Here is a 13,883-nt window from a genome sequence, read left to right as displayed (position 1 = left end):
ATAGAGCGGAGGCTGGCTGCGAGTGTGTGAGGGAGGGCGGGAGGAGGGGGTGGGCGGGATAGGGTAAAGGAGTGTAGAAAAGTGATGGTGAGGAAAGATAGGAGCGCATTCAGAAAGTGGGAAAAGAGGGTTGGAAAGAGAAGGTCGGAGACGCAGAGGGAGACAGGAAGGGAGATAAGACTGCAGCGTTTCTCAGCAGGGGCGCTGCGTCTCTCCTTGGGCTCCCCGACTTGACACAGTCTCGCATCAGCCGGGATGGTATTCATCAGTGATGCAGATATCTCATCCGGCACATGCACACGTAGACACACGCTCCCTTTTTAGAAAGAAACGGGCTAGTCGCTGCTCCAATTGTCTCTTACCTGTTCTAGCACTTTCCATTGTGTCTGGGCGGGTGCTGAGGGTAGTGGCCCAGTTGGCGATTCACTTCAGTACCCCATCTGGCATTTGAAGTTCATTTCTTTGCTGTTTGCCAAAACGAGAACAAACACATGAACGCACACACACTTGCACTCACAGGCATTACACACACAAACACTAATTTACTCGTGGTACTTGTCTGGCATAACTACAACAACTGAAATAGCCACGGCATTCATTAAAAATCCATTACATTACCTTTATGAAAAGAGTATGCTCTGTTATTTGTTAACAACCTCGTGTAAGGGCTTTCATTAGGTTTCTGTGTGCGTGCATGTGTGTGTGTCAAAGCAGTGTGTGCGTGGATCTACAGCCATGCGAATCGGAGCATCGTCATTCGTCTGTGTGGGTATATTTAACTTCACCGCTTCAGTCAGTTCAGATGCCTGCGTGCAGAAATGCTTTTCATCATCCTTTGGTGCACATGTGCCATGATGTATGTACGTGTGTCTGTGTGCACGCCTACGCGGGCGTGTGTGTGTGTGTGTGCGTCTGTGTGTGTGTGTGTGTGTCTAACACGGATGAAACTGACTCTGATCTTATCCAGCTTAAGACAAATACACTGTTCTGCCTGCAGACATTGTCATGGAAACAAGCTGGTTTCCCTGGGTACCAGAGAGAAGGCCAAATTCAAGCTGCAGACAGAGAGAGAGAGAGATGAGCACAGATAAGAGAAACAAAAAGGGAGAAGGAATAAAAGAGTGAACATAACGGCAGGAAGTGCGCTGTGCGTATTTTTCTTAAGCAATTCAAAGGGATTAACAATGTAAGATATTATTTAGTTAAGTTCTGTTCGTGTCTCAAGGAAATTCATTTTTGAATTCACTTATAAAAAGATAAGACCGTATCTGCTCGGTACCGATCTTAACTTTAACATGTTTTATTATTAATGAAGCAAAAATGCGTCTTTTGGCTGTTTTTATCGCTGTGAATTGAATATCTTTGGGGTTTTTTGCAGACGTCGCGTTGGACTTCTTTCTGTCACTTCATCAGATGAGTTTATTCACTGCAGGGCTGCAACTAATGATTGTTTTCAGTACTGATTAATGTGTTGACCGTCTTGTCAATTACTCGATTAGAGCTGCAGTGATTAGTCAATTAATCAGCCATTCTAATACGTGATGCAAAAAAAAAAGCTTATTGCAGATGTTTTGACAGATATTGCAAAATGGTAGTTTTTACATTTTATTTTCACCAAAAATGATCTGTAGCACCGTGATGCTTCATTTAAAATGGCATGTTTTGACACGTTTTACCTTCATAAAAAAAAAAATTGATCAAAAGTTTGATAATATTTCAATTAACCGTTCAGCCCTACACTCGATCAGCGGAGAATGAACAATCCTGACAATCATTTCAGACGTTTATCATATAAAAATGTGCAAAATTTGAGGGTTCCATCTTCTTAAAGGTGAGAATTTGCTGCTTTTCATTGGCTTAATTCAATATCTTTGGGTTTTTTACAGACAAACAACATTTAATGACGTAACCTTAACTGTTAAGCAAGAAATTTGGAAAATAATCAGTAAATTGTTCCATCTGTAAAGTGGGAAAATAGCGATAAATTGCCATCTCAATTTGCAAGTTACAAGAGTGTAACATGAAAAAACCTAAAGATTTTCTATTTACAGTGATTAAAAAACATAAAAAATTTGCATTTATTCTTATTAAATGACGTAAACGATGTCAATTGATTTCCTGTCAATCAACTAATCAATTCGTTTGCGCACTAGTTTTACTTCAGGACCAGTAAGTCCTTCTTCAGAGCCTGTGTCAGATTTTTAAAGCAGTATATCTCGTGTTGGGAACGAATGCCTTCAATTTAACAACAACAACAACAACAAAAAAAAAAGGAATAAGAGCTCAACGTTGCAGACCACCAATCTGTCACTTGTGTCCTGACAGTAATATCCTCCTCTACAGTATTGCTCCCCTGGCAGTGATGTGATAGCCCAATCGGTTTCAAAGCCAGATGCTGTAGATCACTGAATAGAGATGGAAACGGCAGTCGTAGCCCTCGGTGAACTTGCCTGTATGGATTTTCACACTTTAAACTTAATATGGAGACTATGCATATGTTTGCATACATCTACATACATTTCCCACACTGGTCATCTATCTGTATACTGTATGAGTGCATAGTTAATCCACCTGTCTGTTATTAAGGAGGGATGCCTTCATGCAGGATGTTTGAGTTTATGCCGTGTGTGTGTGTGTGTGTGTGTGTGTGTGTGTGTGTGTGTGTGTGTGTGTGTGTGTGTGTGTGTGTGCGTGTGTGGACAGTCTGAGAGGAGCTGATAGCAGAACTGCATGGTGGGCTAAAAACGAGGTGCAGGGGAATTGCAGTGTGCTATCTCCAGAATGACAGGGCTGCCATGATTGAGGCTTGCTACACTAGGATTTAGATACACCAGCATTTTTCTCTTTTTCCTTCTCCCTCCATCCATCCCTCGCTCCCTGCCACTCCCTCGCCTTGTCTCTCTTTCTACCCCTCTTTCTCTCCCCTCTTCCATTTTGTGTCACCCATCTCAATGAGTCCCCCCCCCCGCCCCATCTCCCGTCTTTTATTCCTTGTTCTTTCAAATTCCCCCTCTGCATCTTTCTCCTACTCTCCACCCTGCATCTTTTCCACCCTGCTCCCTCTATCAGGTGCTGTGTAATGTAGGCTCCCCTGATGTGCTCCCAGCCTCCATCCGCCATTTTGATTCAGTACAGCTGTCCATGATAATGTACTGTTCACTCAATCACTCTTTCTCTCTCTCTCGCCATCCTTCCCCATCCCTCTTCCTCTCCCTCTCTTCCTGAAACACACGTGCGCAAACACACATATTTGCCGTAGCCCCTGCAACACGGGGTTGCCATGGAAATGACAAATTAGTGTGTGAAATGTTGAGGAGGAGACCCATGAGGAGAGACAAAGCCATGTGAGACACACACACACACACACACACACACACACACACACACACGGCCATATGCACACAAACACACAGAAAACCAAGTGCAGTGTGTGTTTGATGGTTGGAGGGGCGGCACAGTTGCAGCTGGTCCCAGTAGCTGCAACCATCAGATCAGTTATTCACTCCCTCTCTCTCCCCCCTGCCTCCCCACAGACTGCTTTATTCATTAAAGTGGTAGTTTAATGATTGCCATCAAAGTCTAACGCCAATCACCCTCCATCTTTACATTTTTTGCCTATTCCCACGCCACCGTAGTTATTATTTCTCTCATCTTTCCCACCAGTTCCTTGCATTTTTTCCTGATTATTTCTCCCTCCTTCACCTCTCTCACTGCTCTCCTCTCCTCTTCTCCTGTCCTTTTCTGCAAGCTTAATTTAATCAGAAGATCTGTTTTTCAATGGAGAGGCGAGAAAAAGAAAAAATATTTTCAGTCAGATAGGCCCGCGACTACAGATTATTATCAGCACGACTTAAACTGTTGATCGTTTCTTCCATCGGTCGATAAAGCGTTAAGGGTATAAAATGTCAGAAAATATTGAAAACATGCCCGTCAAATTTTCCCCAGAACCCTAAATGACATCTTCAGCTTGCTTGTTTTGTCCAACTAACGATTCAGAAATCCTGAAACACTCCATTTACGATGATATCAATCTTCCAGAGACAAATGTTTGCCGTGTTTACTTGAGAGATGACTTAAACAATCAATTGATTATTGACGTTGTGGAATTACCAATCAAGGAATTGACCACAGTTTGAGAAATATAAAGTCAACCAGCCATCAATCAAGTGAAGGCAAGAAAAAATGTAAAAAACTGATTAAAAAAAATCTCATTATTAAGTTTAATATCTTCAAAGCAAAGGAAATATTTTAGAGGGTGTTTCAGAGATTCATCTCTCTGTCTGTATTTTTATATGTATTTTTATTTCTGTATTACCAAAGAAAAACATTTACAGTAAGGCTTTCCATAAAATCACCCAACCAGCGTGCAGACACAGTGGTCGCTGTTCAGAAAATACTCAAGCGACTACAAGAAATAATCAAGAAACAGCTGCAAGAGTCATTCTCTTTCTATTACTACCAACTTTATTCAATAATGTACTGTCGTTAAGATCAAGGTGACCTGAGAGCGATGAAAAACACGCAACCAGCCCACACGAAAGCGTCAGTTAAACAACTAATAGAAAGAACATTACAAGACTCACATAAAACGTAAAAGTGCTTTAAGGTCTGCGAATGAAATCGTTCAGCTTGAGAGATTTCCTCTCTGGTTTCCTGCTCTCATTTGCGTTTTCCCACCCTCTTCCTCTGCGCTCGTTCATCCTCCCGCTCGCCCGCTTTGATCGACAGTGCACTCCACAGGATGAAGTGTGACATGTGGTGTGTATGTCAGTGTCTGTCTCACTGTTTACTCTGAGCTAATACTGACTCACTCTATTAATCTGAGCTACAGCAGATCCACTCCAAGCTGCCAGCTTGAGAGCGTGCGCGTTCCTGCACGTGTGTTTTAGGTGTGCCCGAATGCACGCATGCACGACGCATGTTCTTCATCGTGTTTGCCGCCCCCATATGCATTTTCCTGCCTGATTTGTGTGTGTGCGTGTGCGCCTGTTGTTGCGGGCCAGAGCTCCCAGATCGATGCAGAGATGCTTTATGTGCTCCTGTCTGGTCTAATGACATGTCTGTAAATTAGCAACAGAATGGTGGAGCACCACACTGAAACCTAATGGCATCTCTGTAAATTACCACTAGAATGCTGCTGGACGGCTGCGTGTGTTCTCATTGTGAACAACTTGGCTCCCCTCCTCACTCCACCACCTCATCTACATTTATCTACGTGTCTGCTTGTGTGCGTTTGTGTGATTGTGTTGGCAATTGTGGCTGTTCTTCCTGTGTGTGTGTGTGTGTGTGTGTGTTTTTTGTGCGCGCCTCCCTCCTCCTCCTCGCTCTTGCTCCTCTCAGTAAAGACTAGCCCGAGGCCCTGAGTTGGTAATAGCTTTTCTGACAGCAATACACCAATATTTACAGAGACCAGCACCCACCCACTCCCCTGCACATTTCATGCACACACACACACACATACACACACAAAAAGGCATATACTTGTCAGCATATACACATACACATTCACGTGCTGGAACACATAGTTTTTTCTTTTTGAGGCAGGCTCACACACACACACACACACACACACACACACACACACACACTCTCTTAATTAACATGCTGGGAGAGAAGGAATCACACACTTGGGGGAACTCACACACATGCTGGCAAACAACTTGTTGTTTCTCACTCATATATTGGCATTCACACTTTCATGCAACAAAGCAAAGAAAGACAATTTGCCAAAATTGCTCTTTGAATTGTGATATATTCTCACTTTTTCCTTCTCATTATTCTCTCTGTGTTATATTCACTCAAGTGCTGCCGATTCCATTTCAACACTCTTCTCGCTGCTTCTCACTACCTTAATAACCTATTACACTTCAGTCTATTCATTATGTGGCAACCGCCCCCCCCCCTTCTCTCCAGCGGTTCCTCACCAAGTGTCTGTCTTGCTCCAGCCTGACCTAGTGTGTGTTAAATTCCCCTCTGTTCTCCTCATTATCATGAACTACAAGTTGGTGGTTATGCCAGAGGCTCCACAGAGCAGAGAAAAAGAGGCCAGCGAGATGTGCGGAGAGACATGGTGGCGTGAAGCTTGGAGGGAGGTGTGAGAGATGTAAGGATGGTGGTGAGGAGAATGCTAGAGTGGATGCGGAGGACGGGTGATGCTTTGGGGGGGGATGGGTGTGAAGGAGACAGATAATGTCACCCCTGCTTGCCAGCACAATAGTATGATCATTTTTTGCACGCAGATGTGTGTGTAGGTGTGCATATTTGTTCCTCGACTCGCTTGCGTATATGGCTGTGCGCTTCTGTATGAGTAGGTGTGAGAGAGCAGATAAGAGAGTGTGAGCTCGAGGATGATGGATTGCAAAACCTTGGTCTAGTGTCCTTGGGGGTCACTAAGGGTGCGCAAGGTAAGTTACCATTGGCTGTCTGCTTGTTATTCTGAATTGTAATTGGCCAATCCTGCCCGCTTTGGCTGCTGTGATGCTTACAGGCTGCCGTTCACCTTCTTCTTCCGCCATCCTTCTCAAAAGCCTTTCTAACCTCTGCTGCCACTGCACATACATACACGGACACGTCCTGGCATTTGATGAACATCACGAAATGAGCCATGTTGTCAAACAAGACCACATCGCTTCAGACTGCCAGCACAGCTGTTCTCTCAAAAGAGAGGATGGCAGGTTTCATAACAAGTTTGGAATGCTACAGACTCACGACTGTCTCTCTCGCATCCACACTGTTTAATCTCCAACCCACATGAGTGATCAAAGCTTGTTTACACACCACTCCATGGTACGATTAGAGGTATGGAAGGAAGTGTTTCTTCCAAGTGCTGGCATCAGTGAGGCTTTGCTTGACAGTAACAACATTTTCAGCATCTCAAACAATATGTTTTGTACTGCACATCCGAATCAAATTTAACCAGGCCCAGCAGAGCTTTGTTTTACCCGGCTGGCTCTGATGAACACCCACCATTTTATCATCTTTGAGCATATTGTGAAGAGGAGTGTGGGAAGAAGCAACATAGCTCGGATTTTGTTCTAATCATTATGATAATGTTCAACACGAGTATAATGGCTCCACGCTCCTTTGTTCTTCCTCCCTGTTTCCTTCTTCCTCTTCCACCTCTCACACTCTATCTCAGCTCGCGAGGAGTACGTTGCCACCTTCAAGGGCTCTGAGTACTTCTGCTACGACCTGTCGCCCAACCCCATCCAGTCTAGCAGCGATGAAATCACGCTCTCCTTCAAGACGCTGCAGCGCAACGGCCTGATGCTGCACACCGGCAAGTCAGCCGACTACGTCAACCTGGCACTGAAGAACGGTGCCGTGTCACTTGTCATCAACCTCGGCTCCGGGGCCTTCGAGGCCTTGGTGGAGCCCGTCAACGGCAAGTTCAACGACAACGCCTGGCACGACGTCAAGGTCACCCGCAACCTGAGACAGGTAACCAGACAACAGGGGATGGAAGAGTGAGCGACCGAGCAGACAGGAGAGGAGATGTGAAAGTACTTACGGCATTGATAAGCCTTGAAGAGGAAAGATTTGAGGGGTCATAGGTAGGGACAAAGAAGTGGCAAGTGGTAGATTAACGAATGGATGGAAGCATGCTTGGATTTCAGTTAGTGAGGAAATGATTAGCTGACAAAAATTCTGGTCTTAATTAATCCTTAGAGGCAAAAATGCCAAACATTCGCTTGTTTAGTTTTCTGAAATGTGAGGATTTGCTGCTTTTCTTTGTTTTATATCATTGAATATTTTTGGGTTTTGGACCGCTGCCCGGACCAAACAAGATCTCTGAAGGCGTCACCTTGGGCTCTGGCAAACTGTGATGGGCATGTTTGACTATTTTCTGACATTTTACAACTAAATGATTAATTTTGTTTATTTGTGGGATAATAACAGATTAACTAACAATAAATTGTCAGTTGCAGTGTTAATTTTTAATTCCCTGTTCAAGAGTCTCAGTCTGTATCTGACAGATGTTTCAGGGCCAGTGGGCAGCAGAACAGACTATAGTCCGCAGCAAGACACTAATCAATGTACAAGCTACGGTCAGTGGTCTGTTGTCCAACTGCAGTGAAGATGTGGTAGGAAGATAATACCTGAGGTTTTGGTCTTAGTTTACAGTGGGTTAACCACCAGACCAGCACTGCTTTCAGCTCTAGGTGAGTGCTTTTTCAATTGTGTGGGTGTGTGTGTATGAATGGACGTGTGAGCGAGCGAAAGGCAGAGAGAGAGTGAGCCGAAGAACAACGAGGGTCGCTCGCACTCAGGTGCTTGTAACCCACCTGCCTCTACCGTTTGCCTGTTTGTACTACTAACTTGACTACTAACTTTACTAACCTGCTAGTGAAACTAACCACCATCCATGGAATGATTCATTCTACTAACCTAACCTGTGCCCTTCTCCTAGCGAAACCACTCCAACCAACCTACTAACCTCACCAGAGGCCTTCTAGCTTTCCTTTTTTTGTTCCCGAAGTTGTTCTGTTCACAGTTTTTTGCTTTCCTTTCTCCCCCTCTCCTACAAAGCACTCAGGCATTGGACACGCTATGGTAAACAAACTCCATTGTTCGGTAGATATCATTCTAATTGTTTCTTAGTTTGGGTTTGCCCCGTGTCTATTTCCTTTTGAACCATAGACATCAAAACTAAACCAATAGAAGGATAAATGCGGTTGGTAGTCTTTTACGCTTAAAAAGCCCCCGTCCCGCCTCCTTGCCAACCACTTTTTTTCTTTAAATCCCTCCCCCCTCCCCTTTCTCTACCGTTATTTTCACCCCATCACTCTGTGACTGACATGTAGGCGTGTACTGATTGGCTCATCCCTCACCTGCACGCAAATGGCGAGCCCCACCTCCCCCTTCCTGCATGGCGTGACTCAGAAACCCTCCCCCTCTCTGATTGGTCCGTAAAATGGAAAGAGAGGTCCCTCCTTCCCCCTCTTTTTTTTTTTTTTTTTTCCTTTTTCTTCTTTTGATTTTTCGTCCTCCACTCTGCCACTGCATGTTCTCCATGGTGCCTCTGATTCATCCCGTCCCCTGTTGTCGTTTTTTATCTACTGTGTCCTCTTTGCCAGTGGTTGCATGCAGAGAGAGAAACAGGCTGCATGTTTATATATTTACGTGCGTGTGTCCGTGTGGAATGAGCCGTAACCCATCTAACACCTGTGCGTGCGTGTACATCAGTAAGTGTGTCTTTGTCCATGTGTCATCTCATTCAGAATCGCTGATCTAACAAACCCCCCCAGACCACAAACTAACTAACTAACACCATCATCACAACTCACCCTAACAACACAATAACATAACATCTTCACACCTACTAACAGCATTGAAATCATTAACCCTAACCTCAGTAACCCAACACAGCTTGGCCTAACACAAGTAACACTACTGTGGCTGTCAGCAATGCAACAACTAACAACTACTAACAAGTAAATAGTACTAACACCCACCTGTATGGCATGAAGAAGCCTGTGGAGACTTTACTAACACCCGCCTGGCTGGGCAAGATTGCCTGGCAATGATAAGCACCGTCAGCGAGAGGGAACATGCTGTAGTGGGAAAGTAAAGAGCTCACAACCTTTATGGGCAGTCGAATTTGCTCAGTAATGTTCTGTAGAATATCAGGGTGATACCATACCACTAACTGTGACTTACATGTGGCAGGGTTTGAAACCAGTGCAAGCTAAAAGCCCCCTTATAGGCTACTATACAGCAGAATGGGCTGTTTATGTTATGAGAACACCAGGGTCAGTGTCACCTTTGGTGGAGCGTTAAGCAAAGCTGGTGTTAGTGTATTAAGGAGTAAATCAAATTGCATCTGCTGCTAGATAAAGCAGCTTAGAGTCTGTGGCAGAGACACGAGGAGGAGAACTTATAATGTGAAAGTGCAACTAGCTAACTTTCAATGCAGCAATGCACAAATCGTGTTGCTTCAGTCTGTTTTGTAGTCAGTACCATGCAGTGACAGAGCTGGCTTTGGAGTCTGGGTGTTTGGAGTCACGAATGTTTGCTTTGGGTATCAGTAAATCTTAATTAATCACACACAGGATCTAGTTGTCATTCTGTACAGTAAACTTAGTGCTGTTGACAGACAGAAGCAGGCAGACTACACTGGTGTGATTCCGCTGAGAGGGGTTACAGGGTGTATTACTAAGAGCAGGCAGAGTGAGTGAGGAGCATTGAGCAGTGTGTAGCAACATAATGTCAGTAATACCAGCAAAGGCAAGAGGCAGCACAACTCAATTACACCACACAGTTAGCACTGATTCATCCACACCAAATCAAAGTCCCAACAGCACAACTAGCCAATTCCCCAAACCAATCAGGCCTTCTCCCCACCAGAATGCATACACATTGTTACCAGAGTAACGGGGGCTAATTTGGCTGGTCAGCGCCTAGCTAGCGCTTAGAGCGCTGCCTTTGGTGTGAGTATATAGCGTGTCCTTTCCCTGTGCTTTGTTGTGTAGGTGACGATCTCTGTGGACGGCATCCTGACCACCACGGGCTACACCCAGGAGGACTACACCATGCTGGGCTCTGACGACTTCTTCTACGTGGGAGGGAGCCCCAGCACCGCTGATCTGCCCGGTTCTCCAGTCAGCAATAACTTCATGGGCTGTCTCAAAGAGGTGCGGTGCATGCGTGATGCATGTATGTGTGTATACCTGCACAAAGACAAACAAGTTTGTGCTCGTGCTCGGCAGATAGCATGATGGAGTATTTTCCCAGAAACTTCCATGTAAAACATCTTCAGTTACTAATTTTGTTATTTTGTAACTACAATTTGCTCAGAATTAATTCAGACAGAATTTAGACTTAATGAGCTACTGATATAATCTCCACATGATAATTTCCTCACAATATGATTCCACTGAAAGACGATGAATGATATTATTTAATTATTGCCTAATTCATGCACTCATGGCGCACACGTTTCCGTATGCTCTCCGGAAACATAGATTTTCTTCTTTTTCGCTCACTTTCTGTCTTTCTCCCTTCCTTTTCTGTCACGCATCACGCGAACATTTTACACACATTACCTTATAAAGCGCGCGCACACACACACACACACAAACAAACACACACAGAAATGCTTCCATTTGGCAGACTCACACAAACAGTCCCAGACACACACACCCACCCCAGCATCAGAGAGAATCAGTGATGAGTGTCGTTGAGGGAGTAGATACAGCACTAAGCACTAACATGCTAATTAGCTACGCCACAGAGACGTTCCATCCATCCGCTGTGCTTGAAATGGGCCACAACACTGCAACAACAAAAACTCACATGACACACGGATGAAAACACACTAATACACTTGCATGTACACGTGAAGACAATCTTAGCATGTCCACACAGACGCGTGCATGCGCATACAGGACCAGGAATCCACAAATACAACAAAAGTCAGACACAAATAATCATACATATGCATAAACAGCACTTGACACAACAAAACTCCCAAATACATCCTCACACCCTTATATACACACCGTGTCGGAGTCTCACTTTCATTCACAGAGACTCACACAGAGGCATAAACAAACAACCAAACAAGCCGACAGATGATGTGCCAAACAGAGAGCTATCTGTATCACTGGTGAATGCGCTCTGTGTTGCTTCATTAAGACCGATGGTGTTTAAACGAGGCTGCCGCTGTCAAAGTGAACCCTCCACTGGCACATTTACATATTTAATACGATGATATGATAATCCGCGTGAGCAAATTAAGATGTATGCAGCGAATCACGCGCATGAGCGATCACGGCTGTGGCAATTTTTGTGCATTTGATGCGGCGCGGGCCCGCTGCTATGCGCGCGCACACACGCCCACGCGCTAACACCATTTTGCATGGCACTTATATTCAAGAATCACCCCCATTGCCCCGCGCACAGACGCAGAAGCACATAACACACAAAACATTAAAAACAGAGGTGAAAAGCCAGCGCAGAGGATGCATTTTGCGATGTTGCTGAGTTGCTCACAGGTCATAGGAGGAGGTCTGGATTAATAAAGCCGAGCCTGTGTGCGCTCCTCTCCCTCGACATCAAAATGCTCAGCACACTCTTTACACTCACGCTGCTCAGTCAGAGAGCGTACTGTGTCAGGGAGAGAGAAACAGAAAAGGGAGGTAGAAGCGATCATGCAAGTGGCAGGGACAAATGGGAGTTATCAGAGGACGAGGCTTGAGCAGCTCGCTCGTCTTCAGGTAGCAACTTTCATATAAAAATACCAAAACACTTGAATAAAACAAGAAGTTTTGCAGGTTGAAAGATTAATAGATGCTTGGTCATATCTAAAGTGTCTTGTCTACCTCTTTAATATTCCCCTCTTTTTTTTTTTTTGACTTCTGAAAAGGTTAATCAAAGCGTTTTCAGTTTTTGCCTGTTTTTCGCTCATTGTTCTTAAACCGCGGGGTTGGATAAAGAAAAATCACAATAGTCAAATCGAAGCACTTTAAAGGAAAGTGAAGTGAATTTGAAAGTGACGAAAAAGGCTTCTTTTTATTGAATCCAAAGATGAATTAATGTTTTATTCTTTTCCCTTCAATGCCATCCCCCTGAAGGTGGTGTACAAGAACAATGATGTACGATTGGAGCTGTCTAGACTGGCTAAACAAGGAGACCCAAAGATGAAGGTATGCACTTTGAACAGCATGTAGAGCTTGAGCCAGACAACACTTTATCCTCTTATACACAGAACACAGACATCATTTTGTACCACAACCTCCTGTCAGGCCCTGCAAGGCTTATAGTGTAGGAATTTTAAGTAAATGGGATTATATTTTTGCGATGTAGCCACAAGCTTTTGTCTTTTAGTCAGTTCCCAACTGGCTTTATTTCAGTCCCTGACTACAAAGGAGCCATTTTGGTCTTGATATTCAATGAACGTCAGTTTAAAAACCCCCTGTTTTAATGCTTGAACCCCTTATTTATTCTCATTCTGCCTTCCCCAGGTAAGTGGGGTGGTGTCCTTTAAGTGCGAGAGTGTTGCCACGCTGGACCCCGTGACCTTTGACACCCCAGAGTCTTTCGTGGCACTGAGCAAGTGGACGGCGAAGAAGGCGGGCTCGATCTCGTTTGACTTCAGGACCACGGAGCCAAACGGGTTGATGCTTTTCAGCCACGGCAAACCTCGACAGCAGCAGCGCAAGGACCCCCGCACGCCTCCCACAGTCAAGGTGAAAGGTTTTTCTTTTTTGTTAAACACATGGAATGGAATGGAGAAGTCATTCGATTTGCACGTATTTGGTCATAAACATTGGATGCAGCTGATGGTGGTAATAGATGAGTAGTTCAGGGATCACAGAAGCCATTCAGGTCTGGTAACTATGAATATGTGCACAAAATTGAAAGCCAATCTTGTTGAATTTTGGCTCTTGAAAGCAAAACCTTATTTCATGTACTTACTTACTTAAACCACTTAAAATCCAAGATGGCTACCAGTGATAGATCATTGATTGTCCCTGAAAATTTGGGTTGCTACTACTGAAATCATCCCCATTCCCCAAAAGTCCAAGATCTAGTTTCCAAAAATGAATAGGTTAACTAATCGGCACTAAAACTGAATGACACTGAACAAAGACCCGGATTATAAATGATTAGACTGCAGCCTAATCACCTTATTGTAACCCGCAGTTCTAATTTGCCTTTTCATTGCTAGCCATCAATGTCCCTGCTCTTTACCGAATACTGATGCTGCGTCTCTTTCGCCTACAGGTGGATTTTTTTGCCATTGAGATGCTGGACGGGCACCTGTACCTGCTGCTCGACATGGGCTCGGGAACCACCAAGACCAAGGCTATCGACAGAAAGGTCAATGATGGAGAGTGGTATCATGTGGACTTCCAGAGGGACGGACGCTCAGGTACACT

The 13,883-nt window shown here is 44.5% G+C and overlaps 1 protein-coding gene across 6 annotated transcripts in view; it reads left to right on the top strand.

The window, feature by feature from the left end:
- Positions 1–13,883, top strand: part of nrxn1a (neurexin 1a) — a 57,300-nt gene that overhangs the window by 14,196 nt on the left and 29,221 nt on the right. For 3 of the 6 annotated variants that reach the window (XM_076759276.1, XM_076759274.1, XM_076759278.1), the window contains 6 exons: positions 7,139–7,440; positions 8,530–8,553; positions 10,473–10,634; positions 12,576–12,647; positions 12,966–13,190; positions 13,729–13,876. In XM_076759276.1, coding sequence (XP_076615391.1) covers positions 7,139–7,440; positions 8,530–8,553; positions 10,473–10,634; positions 12,576–12,647; positions 12,966–13,190; positions 13,729–13,876 — 933 coding nt within the window. The remainder of the gene's footprint in view (positions 1–7,138; positions 7,441–8,529; positions 8,554–10,472; positions 10,635–12,575; positions 12,648–12,965; positions 13,191–13,728; positions 13,877–13,883) is intronic. The other 3 variants (XM_076759277.1, XM_076759279.1, XM_076759280.1) reach the window with 1 other exon arrangement.

This window comes from Chaetodon auriga, chromosome 20 (genome assembly GCF_051107435.1).
Source record: "Chaetodon auriga isolate fChaAug3 chromosome 20, fChaAug3.hap1, whole genome shotgun sequence".
Lineage (NCBI taxonomy): Eukaryota > Metazoa > Chordata > Actinopteri > Chaetodontiformes > Chaetodontidae > Chaetodon > Chaetodon auriga.
The sequence above is the reverse complement of the archived record's forward strand: the minus strand, read 5'-3'. Positions and strand labels throughout refer to the sequence as shown.